The 17,017-nt window shown below is 45.8% G+C and overlaps 1 protein-coding gene across 2 annotated transcripts in view; it reads left to right on the forward strand.

Annotated features, from left to right (window-relative positions):
- The window catches only part of LOC115138405 (Ral GTPase activating protein catalytic subunit alpha 2), a 140,218-nt gene that overhangs the window by 21,667 nt on the left and 101,534 nt on the right, over positions 1 to 17,017 (forward strand). For both annotated transcript variants that reach the window (XM_065025666.1, XM_029675223.2), the window contains exons 2-3: positions 5,201 to 5,311; positions 10,728 to 10,777. In XM_065025666.1, coding sequence (XP_064881738.1) covers positions 5,201 to 5,311; positions 10,728 to 10,777 — 161 coding nt within the window. The remainder of the gene's footprint in view (positions 1 to 5,200; positions 5,312 to 10,727; positions 10,778 to 17,017) is intronic.

Consider the following 17,017-nt stretch of genomic DNA (forward strand, 5'->3'; position numbering starts at 1 on the left):
CAGTGAGGATAGACAGTCAGCACTATACATGTCAGCGTGGAGAACATGTTGTGTTTCTCTTCCTGAGTTACCTCCCTTTGAATATTTAATATGGCCCTCAGGTATCGGCTCATCTGAATGGCTGTTGCAGGTTGTTATTCATGGGGACTCAACAGCTGCTCTGCTCTGACTGACAACAGGAGATCTTCCTGCACACGATCAGGAACAGTCAGTCGCTTGAAATACTTAGACCCAAGGCAGGATTCCTTTTAGTATTCTGTTGTGATTTCGTAAACAGTTTTTTTGGGTGGGGTTTAATTTTCAGTGTAGAACACTTACTCCGGTAGCCCACTTCTGAACTCCTCTGGGATATGGCCCGTATTCTACTACCTCCCCCTACAGAGTGACTCAATAGTACTCTTGTGGCTTACTATCGTTTAAGATACAAAACATTAGCTATGTGTCCGGACTGCCATTGCCAAGAGGCGGATTAGCGATTGGCCGAGTGGAATTACAAATAAACTGTTTGGAATAGGAACTGACCCCGGGTCTGTTCTAGAGGTGGACCAATTAATCGGAATGGCCGATTTCAAGTTTTCATAACAATCGGAAATCGGTAATTTTGGACACCGATTTTTGCAGATTTGTATTTATTTATTATTTTTTATTAAATGTTAATTTTTTACACCTTTATTTAACTAGGCAAGTCAGTTAAGAACACATTCTTATCTTCAATGACGGCCTAGGAACGGTGGGTTAACTGTCTTGTTCAGGGGCAGAACGACAGATTTTTACCTTGTCAGCTCAGGGATTCAATCTTTCAACCTTACGGTTAACTAGTCCAACTCTCTAACCACCTGCCTCTCATTGCACTCCACAAGGAGCCTGCCTGTTACGAGAATGCAGTAAGCCAAAGTAAGTTGCTAGCTAGCATTAAACTTATGTTATAAAAACAATCAATCAATCAGGGTTCAATAAAGCCCTACCAAAACTCATGAAAGCACTATCCGTGCAAAGGATGTCCATTGAAATGCACCAGTGTAAACAGCAGATCAACAGTACTGTATTGTCTGTGTGGAAGATCTCTTGAGAATTCTTCCCTCTGTCAGAAATCGTCCCGTCTTCTCTGTGAACTTGTCTCTTGCTCCATCCGTCACGCTCCATAACCTGGCGAGAGGGGTTTGGTTTGAGCAGATGGAGAGCAGTGAGTCGATGTGTGAGGTAGAAAGAGCCGGATGACAGGCTCTGATGGGTCTGTGACATGCAGGACGTCAAACAGAAATGATCCAACTCCACACACGCACACACACGCACGCACGCACACACACATACGCTCGCACACATACACACGCACGCACACACACACACATACGCTCGCACGCACACACACATACACACACACATACGCACGCTCACCGCCTCATGCTCAAGGGATTGGCGTAAACACAGATCTAGGTCAATCTATCAAAATCAGATGTTGATGATGGACAGACATGTAAACTATGTTGGTTGTTGACTAGTAGTTCAACATTCCAATTTCCCAGGCACACAATTTCCAAACCAGCTAAGTTGGCTAGTCATTAGAACAACATGTTTGTTATTGCATGTATGCACAACTCCTTTTGTATTAAGCCACTCTGTGAAGCTACTTTGTTGTCCACAGAAGAACTCCCCCTGGACAATAAAGGTTAGTGGGTTTAGTTAGTGGGTCTCCTGACAGCTGTAGGACAGGAATATGGGAGGAAGTGACCTGGGAATGGCTTTATCACCTGACCAATGACCCGCCGCTTGCACGCGTGCACTCCTTTCTCTTTTATGCTCTCTCTTTCACATACACACACACACACACACACACACACACACACACACACACACACACACACACACACACACACACACACACGACGACCCTCAAGCCCTCCTGATTCCCTCCTTCCCTGAGGATGTGCCTGCTGGTCTTCTCTCCTCTCCTGTTCTCTCCCAGCAGGCTAGTGGGTTAGTGGGTGGGTACTGCTGATGAGTCAACATGTATTCCTGAGCGGTAGGCAGGAAGCGCTCCAACACAATGAGCAGTGCTGAAAAGTGGACCATGTGAGGGGCTGAGATAAGAGCGCTGCCTTGGCCCTTGGTACTGGGTCTGTACTGTCTTTTGTCACTGGGAATAGAGCTGGTAAGGTGCAGAGCACAGTGTGTGTGTTATTATACCAGCCCCTGTCTGAATAGAGACCTTTTGGATTTTCACCTTCAGGTTATTAGACCTGAAAGTTATTCATTAGACCTAGTAGCCTAAGGCTAGCTAAAATGCTCAACGATTTGGCTGGCTCATTGGATCTATTCCTAGATCTACCACTGATTTGTTTTGCCTTGTGAAGGCTTCCGCATGCTTCGATTTGGCTGGCGGCTACCCCAACTCGGCTAGTGTGCTCGTATACTCCCTTAAAAAACCTTCACATGAAAAAAGAAAAGCGGAATTAGTACAGTTTGTCTGTTAAGACACTGTAGCCAGTATACAGTAGTGTATATACACACGGTATACAGTAGTGTATATACACACGGTATACAGTAGTGTATATACACACAGTATACAGTAGTGTATATACACTTCCTCAAAATAGTCGGAATTCATCTGTTCATTTTAAGAAATCTGTCATAAATTGTGCCGTTTTTGCAAAGGATATCTTAGTTGCACAATTTTGCATCTGACTCGGATGTTTGGTGCAGTATTTCTCAAGTGAACAAAATGTGAAAGTTCTCTCATTGAATGACAGCAGGCACCTTATTGAAGAATTTCTACGGTTGACCAATTGCCAATGGGGACATAGACTTGGGCGTTTGACTTGGGCTTGCCTTGAGAGGAAAAATACATCAAATGTGTGCCCGAACAGCCAAAAAAAAACCTTGCTGAAGTCCTAAACGAACAAAAACGTCACAAAATGTTGTCATAATATATGCACAAACTGTTTCGAACTGTTTTGGCTGGGAAGCACGCGGACAACTTAAAGCAGACACTGAGTTTTGTATTGATGGGCTGAGGTGTGTGTGTGTTCTAAGTATGACAGCGTGGTGTGAACTTAAAGGACTGAGTGATTTAGCTCAGTGACTGCATACCAGCACCAGCATGCCAAATGAGAGAGGGAGAGATGAGATTGATGTCGGGAGAGAGGCAGTGTTACCCCCCCCCCCCAAATGATTCACAATCTTTCGAAAGTGCTTAGTTTGCTAGTGAATGTGTGCAGGAAAGGGTATTATGCCAGTGTGTTATTAGGATCTGAATGGAATTTCCCTTGTTGCGAAATATGACACTTTGTGTGAAGGAGACTTATTTGCCATGCTGTTGTTTTTGGCACACTGCTTAGGGCAGTCAGGTCAAGTGTGATGTTTAACCTGATCCAGTACTCTCTTATTTTGTAAACATTGCTTAAGGATTTGGAAATCTGTCTATAGCTGGTCGGGGATCTGCAGAATGTAATGAAAGGAGGAGTATGCAGGCTGGAGAATGGTCATCTCTGCTCTACATTTTCTTGTGTTCTCGTCCCCCCTAGTCCCAACATTTCACTGATTTATGTGCTACTGTTTTCCCTCTTTTGCTGCCGGTATTAAAAGGACAGTGACACATGGGAATACTGCCGTATAAAATGGGCTACTCTGCTTCTTCTGCCTTTATGTTGTTGTTGTTGTTATTATTATGGTTTTAATAGTTAGCCCAGTATTGTGGTGCTGCATTTCCACTCTGTTGCAGATGATTGTGAGAATAAGGCCTGATATATATCTTTCGATTCAATCAGAGCTGCAGTCAGATTAACCTGAGAACTAAGGACAAGAGCAGCTCCTGTCTCATCCAGGACCAGTTACTCTGTGATGGCCGTTGTTTGCCTTTAACTGTGGACCAGATCCATGGAACACCGGTTCAAACTCTATTGCCAGGGCGATATCCATGATTCTTCATTATCGGTGTTTTAATCTGGGGCCAAACATAAATCACAAGACCGACTGTCATTTTCCCACAGTGGCTGGCTGGATACAACTACCAGCAGTCCCCCTGAGCCATTTCCTGGAGACTATCTGGGCTAGGTTCGGGCCCCGTCCAGTTGACTGGTGGTTGATGGTGTATTGAACACAACTGAGGACCAGGACAGACTAGAGCCTCAACAGAAGATGAATCTTAATTGCTCAATTAGGGGGAAGAAGTCTAATTGGTTTACATTCTTATAGGAACATGATGACATTCTAGCGTGGTCGCAGAGCGATGTGCTTTTTGGTCATCTTTGTCATGTTTTTTTTTAGCATGCCAGCGAATACAAGAAGACTTGGCTGAAGAATAGATCTGCTAGCAGGCTAGAGCTAGCCAAGACTTACTGTGCATGTATGACTGCTGCTGGTCCTGTTCCCCCAGACATCACCTGAGGTCAACATGCCTCGACCCTGGCCTTGGAAACCTCTACACACTCTCCCCATCTCCATAACAGATCACCCTCAACCACCAGCACAGCACCGCTCACACACCACACATGGCTAAGAGCTTTTACAGTTTGGTGAGCTATTAGTTTCATTTCAACTCATTTAACAAACAAACAAAGACAAAAAACCATCGTTGAATCAAGGTGTTATGCAGAGGATTGGAGGAGAGTTGTACGGAATGTAGGTTAAAGTAAGGTTGTCCCAGATTCTGAAATTGGAAACAGCTAGTGAAGTCCCGTTGACAGATGTGTAATGGGCCTGTCCTCATAGAGCGAGGCCTACGCTCTCAGTTAAAATTCTATGGCTCTGCCCTCCCCTGTACCTCAGTATGTCCCTGCTCATCAGTGATGCTCCTTGGGGATTCCGTCCTCCACTCAGCCACGTGTATCCCCCCCTTTTAATGATCTGCACCATTTAAACAGACAGCATCCACGGAGTTAACCGCTTTCTTTATAGCATGGTGGGCTAGCCTAATTAGACGTTTTCCCTCTCAAACCCCTTGGTGTGCTGTTATGTAAATCCTCACATCCGCTGAATTACCAAGGATGTTTAAGCTTCTGATTTATGTATGACAACATATGTTTGAGAGACACGGGAGAGAATTATGGATACTCTTCTCACTGGAATCTTTCATTGTTAGACTGTAATGGCAGCGATTTTTACATTTTGGCCAGTTTCACTAAACAACAATCCTTGTATTTTGTTTGTCTGGCAGTTGAAAATTGATCTGACGTTGTGTGTTTCTGTCTGTTTCCTTTTGCAGATATCATTGAGAAGAGTGAATTGAAGACCTTCTTCGAAAGCAACTGTTCGCAGATTTATTTTATCTTCTATGAAAATTTCATTACACTGGAAAGTAACTTAAAGCAAAAAGGTAAGGAAGGGTGTGCTGCCTGTGTGTGTGTTTTAAAACAGGGCCTATGACTACTACCCCAGTAGTAGAGTGTATAACTAGCTGGGTAAACTACCCCAGTATCTACCCCAGTAGTAGAGTGTATAACTAGCTGGGTAAACTACCCCAGTATCTACCCCAGTAGTAGAGTGTATAACTAGCTGGGTAAACTACCCCAGTATCTACCCCAGTAGTAGAGTGTATAACTAGCTGGGTAAACTACCCCAGTATCTACCCCAGTAGTAGAGTGTATAACTAGCTGGGTAAACTACTACCAGTATCTACCCCAGTAGTAGAGTGTATAACTAGCTGGGTAAACTACCCCAGTAGTAGAGTGTATAACTAGCTGGGTAAACTACCCCAGTATCTACCCCAGTAGTAGAGTGTATAACTAGCTGGGTAAACTACCCCAGTAGTAGAGTGTATAACTAGCTGGGTAAACTACCCCAGTATCTACCCCAGTAGTAGAGTGTATAACTAGCTGGGTAAACTACCCCAGTAGTAGAGTGTATAACTAGCTGGGTAAACTACCCCAGTAGTAGAGTGTATAACTAGCTGGGTAAACTACCCCAGTATCTCCCCCAGTAGTAGAGTGTATAACTAGCTGGGTAAACTACCCCAGTAGTAGAGTGTATAACTAGCTGGGTAAACTACCTCAGTAGTAGAGTGTATAACTAGCTGGGTAAACTACCCCAGTATCTCCCCCAGTAGTAGAGTGTATAACTAGCTGGGTAAACTACCCCAGTATCTACCCCAGTAGTAGAGTGTATAACTAGCTGGGTAAACTACCCCAGTATCTACCCCAGTAGTAGAGTGTATAACTAGCTGGGTAAACTACCCCAGTAGTAGAGTGTATAACTAGCTGGGTAAACTACCCCAGTAGTAGAGTGTATAACTAGCTGGGTAAACTACCCCAGTATCTCCCCCAGTAGTAGAGTGTATAACTAGCTGGGTAAACTACCCCAGTAGTAGAGTGTATAACTAGCTGGGTAAACTACCTCAGTAGTAGAGTGTATAACTAGCTGGGTAAACTACCCCAGTATCTCCCCCAGTAGTAGAGTGTATAACTAGCTGGGTAAACTACCCCAGTATCTACCCCAGTAGTAGAGTGTATAACTAGCTGGGTAAACTACCCCAGTATCTACCCCAGTAGTAGAGTGTATAACTAGCTGGGTAAACTACCCCGGCTGGGTAAACTACCCCAGTAGTAGAGTGTATAACTAGCTGGGTAAACTACCCCAGTAGTAGAGTGTATAACTAGCTGGGTAAACTACCCCAGTAGTAGAGTGTATAACTAGCTGGGTAAACTACCCCAGTAGTAGAGTGTATAACTAGCTGGGTAAGCTTCCCAGTAGTAGAGTGTATCATTAGCAGGGTAATGGCGTTTTCAGCTTGTTCAGAGCCGGTGTGTTCAATTCTGCAGGGGGGGTTGTAGTTTTCATTCCATTACTTCCCTTAGCTGTTCAAAGCCAATTAGATTAACATAAATTCAGATCTGGTATTACATTGCAGCAGGTTAATGATTTGAGTGTGCAACCAAGGTGATGATCAGTGATTTTGGGACCATTCAGAGGTGAAAAAGACAACTAGCAAGATGAGGCACAAAACCCTAAATCAAATCTAGCTTTATTCATATGGTACATTTCAGACATGAATGCAACACAATGTACTTCACAGGAAAAGCTACTTACATGTTTTATTTTTTATTATATATATTTACTACACAACAAACATGAGGATAAAAAACTAAAGAATCACAATAAAAACTGAAAGACTAGAAAAGCTAAAAAGATGTGTTTTAAGATCTCTTTTAAATATGTCCACAGTTTCGGCCTCCCTCAGGTTTTCTGGCAGGCTATTCCAGAGGCTGGGAGCATAGTAACTAAAGGCTGTCTCTCCATGCCTCTTGGTTCTAGGCTTTGGTAAAGTTAAAAGGCCAGTGCCAGAGGACCTGAGGGACCTACTGGGTACATAACTTAAAAGCATGTCTGATTTTGAAGATCTAGAGCTTATGTACTACATGTTCAAATTGAATTTATCACCACATCAGCCCACAGTGGGGATTCTGAGGAACTATAGGAATGTCATTATTTTACGGTTTGTTTCATACTGTTGAAGTCGGAAGTTTACATACACTTAGGTTGGAGTCATTAAAACTTGTTTTTCAACCACTCCACAAATTTCTTGTAAACAAACTATAGTTTTGGCAAGTCTGTTGTGTCATGGGCAAAGTAGATGTCCTAAGTAATTTTCCCCCAACATTTTTACAGACAGATTATTTCACTTATAATTCACTGTATCACAATTCCAGTGGGTCAGAGGTTTACATACACTAAGTTAACTGTGCCTTTAAACAGCTTGGAACATTCCAGAAAACAATGTCATGGCTTTTTGACATAATTTGAGTCAATTGAAAGTGTACCTGTGGATGTATTTCAAGGCCTACCTTCAAACTCAGTGCCGCTTTGCTTGATATCATGGGAAAATCTAAAGAAATCAGCCAAGACCTCAGAAAAGTAACTGTAGACCTCCACAAGTCTGGTTCATCCTTGGGGGCAATTTCCAAATGCCTGAAGGTACCACGTTTATCTGTACAAACAATAGTACACCAGTATAAACACCATGGGACCACGTAGCCATCATACCGCTCAGGAAGGAGACGCATTCTGCCTCCTAGAGATAAACGTACTTTGGTGCGAAAAGTGCAAATCAATCCTAGAACAACAGCAAAGGGCCTTGTGAAGATGCTGGAGGAAACGGGTACAAAAGTATCTATATCCACAGTAAAACGAGTCCTATATCAACATAACCTGAAGGCCGCTCAGCAAGGAAGAAGTCACTGCTCCAAAACCGTCATAAAAAAGCCAGACGACGGTTTGCAACTGCACATGGGGACAAAGAGCGTACTCTTTGGAAAAATGTCTTCTGGTCTGATGAAACAAAAATAGAACTGTTTGGCCATAATGACCATCGGTATGTTTGGAGGAAAAAGGGTGAGGCTTGCAAGCCGAAGAACACCATCCAAATCATGAAGCACGGTGGTGGCAGCATCATGTTGTGGGGGTGCTTTGCTGCAGGAGGGACTGGTGCACTTTACAAAATAGATGACATCACAAGGAAGGAAAATGATGTGGCTATATTGAAGCAACATCTCAAGACATCTGTCAGGAAGTTAAACCTGGGTCTTCCAAAAGGACAATGACTCCAAGCAGACTTCCAAAGTTGTGGCAAAATGGCTTAAGGACAACAAAGTCAAGGTATTGGAGTGGCCATCACAAAGCCCTGACCTCAATCCTATAGAACATTTGTGGGTAGAACTGAAAAAGCGTGTGTGTGAGAGGAGGCCTACAAACATGACTCAGTTACACCAGCTCTGTCAGGCGGAATGGGCCAAAATTCACATAACTTATTGTGGAAAGCTACCCGAAACGTTTGACCCACGTTAAACAATTTAAAGACAATACTACCAAATACTAATTGAGTGCATGTTAACTTCTGACCCACTAGGAATGTGATGGAAGAAATAAAAGCTGAAATAAATAATTCTCTCTACTATTATTCTGACATTTCACATTCTTAAAATAAAGTGGTGATCCTAACTGACCCAAGACAGGGAATTTTTTACTAGGATTGAATGTCAGGAATTGTGAAACTGAGTTTAAATGTTTTTGGCTAAGGCGTATATCAACTTCCGACTACTGTCACTGAAATATGTCTGTACACAACAGAATGTGTCAAATGTTCCAGAGTGGAAAGCGTATATTAGTACAGGGGGTACCAAGCTTTCTTGCGTCTGGGACCCCTTCTGTGATAGCAAATTCATCAGGGACCTCCTCATAATATCACAACACAACTCCTACTTTAGAGTGCATTAAAAATAGCATATAAGCAGTTTTTACCTTGACTTCTGCCGTGCCTGGTCGGACTAATCAAGTCTCTGGTCCTGGGAAAGAACATTTTAAATGCCCCCCTCTTGGCATCAGAGAGAACATTTTGCAGTTTCCAATCTAATTTCCCGCAATTCTACACATGTTGCCTTGGTGAAGAGAACAACATTTTTGGCGAATACAGGAAGAATGGAGTTGACGAAATTAATCAACGATTGAGTGCTGTGGATACCAATATCCCTGTGAGCCTCCCAGGCCCATGTTGTGCATCTCAGGGTTTAAGAACATAAATTGTGGATGAATAATATTATATTGTACCCTACAAACTTTTGAGTTTGTTGCTAGCAATATTCAAAAAAAAAAAATCTAAATGCATAATAATAATATTTTCAGATCTGGATGCAGACCTCTGCAGTACTTCTCTTTGGGAAACCCTGGATTAGTATCGCTGGGAGCTAATAATAACCTAGAAAGTGCATCACAGCAACCGTACATTTCCCAGAACCCTCTCCTTCTCAGAACACATACCACACTCCACACTGACATTACTCCTTGAGTTTAGTGCAGGATTCTCAGAGACATGTACTCTAGGTAAACTTGTTTAGATAGAGGGAGGAGAAAAGCTTGATCTGGCCCGATATCTAACCCAAGGTGGCGCTACACTACCCTTCGATCAAAGTGGATGTCTTAAGGTGAACGGTAAGTCGCTCTGCAAATGACTTAAATGTAAATGTAAATGTGCCAGGGGGTGGTTTCTGGACAGGGCCTTCTCTACCCCCCCCCCCCCCCCCCCCTGCTGTCAGTCTGTTTGTTGATGAATGGGCTCTGTAACGCACACCCCTCTGTGGGTCCTCTCCCCAAGTCCCCTTCTAGCACTTACTGAGCCCTGCGTGACTACCTCCATGTTTAATGCATGCTCCATCGTAGGGCCTTCAATAATTAACCCCCTCCACTTCCCCCATTCTCACTACTCTTTAAAGCACTGTTCTGATGACATGGTTGAGAGGGATGACTTCAGCTTCTGCGTTGTCCTCCTCACAGCTTCAGACCCTATAGCTCTATTTTGATCATGACCTTGGGAGGAAGTGACCGCCGGTATACCAGCAGCTGCCTCGTTGTAGTGCTCATAACTCGTAGAGATCTTTTACTTACACACACACACACACTGTGAAGGGTTTATAGTACACAGACAAGATCATGAAAGTCACACAACTGTCAGGGCTTTGGAATGATGAAGTACGTTAGTCACATTCATCCTGGCCCTAGAGAGCTGCAGGGTCTGCCAGTTCTCATCCAAGTCAATATGTCTCACTTCATTGTAAGAGAGAACTCACATCCCCAGTGTTGTGATCAATTAGGACTTACAAAAGTGATCTGGATGATAAGCAGATGCTGGACTACAGAAGGAAGTTTGGAAGTGAAATGAACTACACATTTCTGACAGGTTCCAAACCCCAATGTTGAACGGTCTTTCCTCTTATGGATGAAACTGACTCTTTTCTCTCTTTCAGGGAACAAATCTCAGAGGGAGGAGCTGGACTCTATCCTCTTTATTTTTGAAGTAAGTTGCTGTACCTTTCTGTTCTGAATCATGTTGATGGTTCCCTGTCTGATGTCTAGTGACAGTTCCATCCGTAGACATGGATCAGATCTGTCTCTGTGGTTACGGCATTTCAACCTGTTTACTCAGCTCTGCAGTCAGCTGAAGGGAGGGGCCAACACCGTTTCCTTGGTGCTAATTCGACCTGCCTGCCTACTTCCTGAATTGACCTCAAATAGAAAAGGAAAGGGGGTTGTTAAGGAATAAATAAACCCTGCTTGATTGTTTTTCACCAGTGTTGAAGGCAGCACACAGAGATGGCAAAAACCTTGCTGTGTACTGTATTCATTTGCAGGGTTTTTGTTCAGTAGAGATGAGTGTTGTGTGGGCTACACGGTTTATAAACAGCTTGACTGATGTCATTCTCCAGTCTGGTGCTTCTCCTGAAGGTTAAAGTCCCCCACCTTGTTTTCCCACCTGACTCAAACAGCAGCTCCAGTTTCCAATACAAACAGGCAGTTTCCAATACAAACAACACAAGCTGTCAGTCTCTGGAAGAGAGGTGGAGAGAAGCTAGAAGAGAGCATATGTCAAGGTCCTTTCAGTGGAAATGGAGTGTTCTTCTCACTGCGTCGACAGAGGTCATTCTAGCAGGGCAGGACAGAGGAAGAGGAGCCCAGGGCTGAGGTCTGGACATGGGCCCACTGGTCTCTGTGTGAGATTGAGGCTAAACGGTGTCAGCAGGCCATATACTCTACTCCAGGGACGGGCAACTGGCAGCCACTGTGGCCCCTCATGATGAGTTCAGATTTTTTGTGGCCCCCACTCCAGTCCAAGTTGCCTGTCCCTTCTCCACTCTGTCTGAGAGCTACCCAGGCATCTTCAATGTATTATCATTTTACATAAAATGTATCCCCATATGTGGACTGCGTTTGGCTTGTTATGCGCAAACTTACGGGTGTGAGGTGCAGAACATGCTATATATATTGTGCTTTATTAGCGTGCTGGTATCGCAGGTGTACGTGATATCTTATGTTATTGACAGTCAGCTGCTTACAGTCTTTCTCCTGTATTGACTGTTGAGCGAGAACTTCACCAACGGAGTTCAAGCTGTATTTGTGATACCTGACTTTCACCTGACTGAACTCCTCTCTCCGTACATTTTAAAAACCTGGGCTCCAGTCAAGCTGACATCCAACCCGGTATTGACAGGAAGTGCTCTCTGTCTGTTCATGTGGCACGAAGCTAGGCTTCAGTCTGGCTTTCTCTGCCTCCCTCCGCAGCATGAGAAGTCTGTCTCCCTCCACACGCGCCCAGTCATATGGCCTCGGATTCCACATGCCTTTAAAAAAAATATTTCTAGGTTATCCTTTGAAAAAGAACTAATATTGAAAGCAGCTTAACCCAAGAGTGTTCCCCTTTAGCCCCGTGTGCTTTTACAGTGTGCCGAGAAGATAAGCTCACTGAGTGGTGTGTACAGGACCGATACGAACAGCTTTGATCCTCAACTGACACACTGTGTTCCCTTCTCTCTGAGCTGCTAGATTAGACATGTTGGATCGTACGTGGCTGTTTATAACACTACGGACTTGATATACCAGGTCTATCTGCGAGCGTACGCCTGGCACCTATGGGTGTCGTTTTTGTGTTCGGCCCCCAAAGAAAGCATTCACTTCACAGTGTAAGGGGATAGATTTGTACAGTAGAAAAGGCCTGGAAGTAAGTTCCCAGAAGAAGGTTTTGAAGGTGTGCACAGGTTTATTTCCTTCTGCTCTCAAGGGAGGGCATGTGCCTGTTGTCGGGGCCCTTCTGTGCTGTGTCTTTGTACTCTTACTTTTGGATCAGATTCAAATTGCCGACATCTTGTGCTGGGAACTGCAATGCCCCTAGTACTGTAGCAGGTCTGCATCATCAGTTTTAGTTAGGCTCGTCCATCAACCATAAAGTCATCCCCAGACAGCACAGAGGTGGGTGTGTGACTGGATGACTGCAAGGATAAAGCCATTAGTGACTCCACACTTTGTGACACACTTTTTAATTCGGTTTGACAGACGGGCCAAGAATAAAGAATCTCTCTGCCTTCAATAACCCACTTCATGAATTCATCCATGTAAGTGTCCCGATACTTTACTAAAGGTAGCAGGCTCCTAGCTCCAGTTGTCTCCGCTCTCCAAGGAAAGATGAGAAACTAGGCTACAGATTCCCCATCCGTCAAACTAAGACCATCTCTGTGCCTGTTTGACGTGTCCCCATCGTGTTATTGTTTTGACCTGGCTGTGCTGTGGAGATGACCTTACTGTCACCGTGGTGCGGTATGTGAGCCCCCTTTTCTGAGGGTGGTTTGGGTGGGGGGGGGGGGGGTCATCCTCTGTGTAGCAGTGCCTGCTAGAGGGGTAATGGGTTTTTCTGTTCTCCCTCAACGCAGCACCCCCACCACCTGCCGTCGTCTCCCGCCACCTCCCTGCCCTCTCTGTGTGTGGTGGCATTGTCAGGGGCAGCTTGCGCTGTTGCACTGGCGTGTAGTGTGTGTGTGTGTGTGGTTACACCACGGTATGATGAGGCGCAAGAGAGCCTGTGTACTGCTCTTCATGCCACAGACACAAAATGTCATAGCATACCTGTACGTCTGCCCTTCAATACACCTCCTAACATGCACAGTTAAAGAGTTCAGTAACCAGCCTAATCAATACCTGCCCCTGGCAATACCGAACCGTTGTCCGTGCCGTCCCTTATTCAGTCCATGTTTTGGACAACCTATGAGTGCCACAGCCACAGTCAAATGCCTGTTTTCTCTTCTCACGCACAGATCTAATGCACAACAGCAATGAACCGAGTCCTCTCAGCCAGACGCATCACATTAACCACGTGTCACCCCCCCCCCCCCCCCCCCCCCTTAAAAGATTTAGATGCACTACTGTTCCACTGGATGTCATAAGGTGAATGCACCAATTTGTAAGTCGCTCTGGATAAGAGCGTCTGCTAAATGACTTAAATGTAAATGTAATGTCGCAGCGTAACATAGAAGCTGAGGACAGAGGGCTGCTGGCCTGCGCTACACGCTGCGTGTTTGCTAAGTCATGCTGTGAATACCACCTCTGTTGAACTTGATCGACCCTGGCTGCCTCCCATGAAACACTTGCCTGCCTTCACTCTCAGATTGGCAGTGGGCATAACGGCTGCTTTCTCCCAGCCCTGGCCTGCCTCTCCCCATCACTTCCTCACTTTCCTCTGTGTCTTCACTGCCAAGAGGCTAGGCTTTGGCTAGGCCACTGCAGCGGACACTACACGCTAGAATAGGTACACACTGACTGCACAGTATCTGCTCCTAGCCTGCAAGTGGGCTAATCAGTCAATGACAACGTCCTTGCAGTTGTTCATATGTCGAGGCCACACTGGATGTAGATGCTTTAGGTTGTGTGTGTGTGTGTGTGAACACCTTCCTAATATTGAGTTGCACCCCGTTTTGGCCTCAATTGGTTGGGGAATGGACTCTACAATGTTGACTCCAATGCTTCCCACAGTTGTCAAGTTGGTTGGATGTCTTTTGGGTGGTGGACCGTTCTTGATACACACGGGAAACTGTTGAGCCTGTAAAACCCAGCAGCGTTGCAGTTCTTGACGCACTCAAAGCGGTGAGCCTGGCATCTACTACCATTCCCCGTTCAGAGGCACTTCAATTTTTTGTCTTGCCCATTCACCCTCTGAATGGCACGCATACACAGTCCACGGCTTGTCTCGAGGCTTACAAATGATTCTTTAACCTGTCTCCTCGCCTTCATCTACACTGATTTGAAGTGGCTTTAACAGGTGACATCAATAGGGGATCATAGCTTCACCTGGATTCACCTGGTCAGTCTGTGTCATGGAAGAAGAGGTGTTCATGAATGTTTTGTACAGTCAGTGTAGATACAGAACATCAGCATCAGTCTTCACACTTTTCAACTAATTACAGATAATTTCCTGCTGTACTGACAAATTGCAGCACATTTGAGTAGGTGGATGAGGAACAGTTGAGGAACGCTGTGGGAGAGCGTCACACAGGAAGCGGCGCAGGTCCTAATCCAGGCACTTGTCATCTCCCGTCTGGATTACTGCAACTCGCTGTTGGCTGGGCTCCCTGCCTGTGCCATTAAACCCCTACAACTCATCCAGAACGCCGCAGCCCGTCTGGTGTTCAACCTTCCCAAGTTCTCTCACGTCACCCCGCTCCTCCGCTCCCTCCACTGGCTTCCAGTTGAAGCTCGCATCCGCTACAAGACCATGGTGCTTGCCTACGGAGCTGTGAGGGGAACGGCACCTCAGTACCTCCAGGCTCTGATCAGGCCCTACACCCAAACAAGGGCACTGCGTTCATCCACCTCTGGCCTGCTCGCCTCCCTACCACTGAGGAAGTTCAGTTCCCGCTCAGCCCAGTCAAAACTGTTCGCTGCTCTGGCCCCCCAATGGTGGAACAAACTCCCTCACGACGCCAGGACAGCGGAGTCAATCACCAACTTCCGGAGACACCTGAAACCCCACCTCTTTAAGGAATACCTAGGATAGGATAAAGTAATCCTTCTCACCCCCCCCCCCCCCTTAATAGATTTAGATGCACCAATTTGTAAGTCGCTCTGGATAAGAGCGTCTGCTAAATGACTTAAATGTAAATGTAAATACAGCAAGTGGAAGTCATGGGACATCGCTCTAGACCTCTGGCGTCATTGTCACAAGACGGGAGCTCTGTGGTCACATGACAGGACTCCCAGACCCACTGACTCATGGTTATTTACCCTCCTTCATGGCAGAGGTGACGGGTCAGTGGACAAGACATCATTGGAAATTCGTGAGAGGCAAGTTATTTTTGTGTGCAGTACACAAGTTTGAATACAGTGCATTTCAATCATAGATAAAAGACCGTTTTGTTGATCTCGGGGTTGTGCGACTGGCTGTGGCCCTGTGATTCTGACCAGGTTAGAGGTTGTGGTACTGGCTGTGGTTCTGACCAGGGTAGGGGTTGTGAGACTGGATGTGGTTCTGACCAGGGTAGGGGTTGTGAGATTGGCTGTGGCCCTGTGGTTCTGACCATGTTAGGGTTTGTGAGATTGGCTGTGGCCCTGTGGTTCTGACCATGTTAGGGGTTGTGGTACTGGCTGTGGTTCTGATCAGGTTAGGGGTTGTGAGATTGGCTGTGGTTCTGACCAGGTTAGGGGTTATGAGACTGGCTGTGGCCCTGTGGTTCTGACCAGGTTAGGGGTTGTGAGACTGGCTGTGGTTCCGACCAGTTTAGGGGTTTTGAGACTGGCTGTGGTTCTGTAACCAGGGGACCTCCGAGTGAAGTGTGTGTGTCTGCTTCCCCAGTATCCGGGCACCTGACTCTGAGCCCAGCCATCCGTCACCCAGCCCCTGACTCACCACTCTGAGCCCAGCCATCCGTCACCCAGCCCCTGACTCACCACTCTGAGCCCAGCCATCCGTCACCCAGCCCCTGACTCACCACTCTGAGCCCAGCCATCCGTCACCCAGCCCCTGACTCACCACTCTGAGCCCAGCCATCCGTCACCCAGCCCCTGACTCACCACTCTGAGCCCAGCCATCCGTCACCCAGCCCCTGACTCACCACTCTGAGCTCAAGGCTGCTCTGACCTACAGACTGGGAAAGCCCCAGTCTGTCCAGAATACACAGAATACACTTCAATAGGGTGGTGCTCAGAGGGTTTTTAATATACTTTAGTTGATGCAACAAATATGCCTTTGGGTAAAGGAGAGCAGATAGAAAAGGAGATCTCTGTGAGAGCTAAATTGATGTTACTTTCCTCCACTATTTTTGGATATCAGCCAGCAACTGAACACTGTGGTTGTCTGTGTGTAGACCCTTGGGACTCAGGCCAGCCTACTCTCCAGTCAGTGCTGTAGTAGAGACAGGACGGTAATCATGTTATGAAGGCAAGAGGACATGGAGGAGAGGAACGAGCTCGATTTACACAGCTCTCGTGATTTACTGTGCTAGTCTCTGCCGTCGCTCACGGGGGCAGACGATTGGCCATGATTGATGTCAGTTTAACCGCTCGCTGCAGAGCCGACCCATTAAAATGCTGGGTATGTAAATGTGAATGTTCCAAGTAGGTCATGAATAAAATAATGTCAACCTGTATTGTGGCTGCCCGTCAATACCTCTCCTCTGTGTCTCTGGGTTAATGGCCTCATCTCCCCCTTCGTCCGCATCAAGGGTGAAAGAGCTCAATGGCTTTTTATTGGCTTGTTTTCTACTAGCCAACATCCTTC

Source organism: Oncorhynchus nerka, linkage group LG12, assembly GCF_034236695.1.
Source record: "Oncorhynchus nerka isolate Pitt River linkage group LG12, Oner_Uvic_2.0, whole genome shotgun sequence".
NCBI lineage: Eukaryota > Metazoa > Chordata > Actinopteri > Salmoniformes > Salmonidae > Oncorhynchus > Oncorhynchus nerka.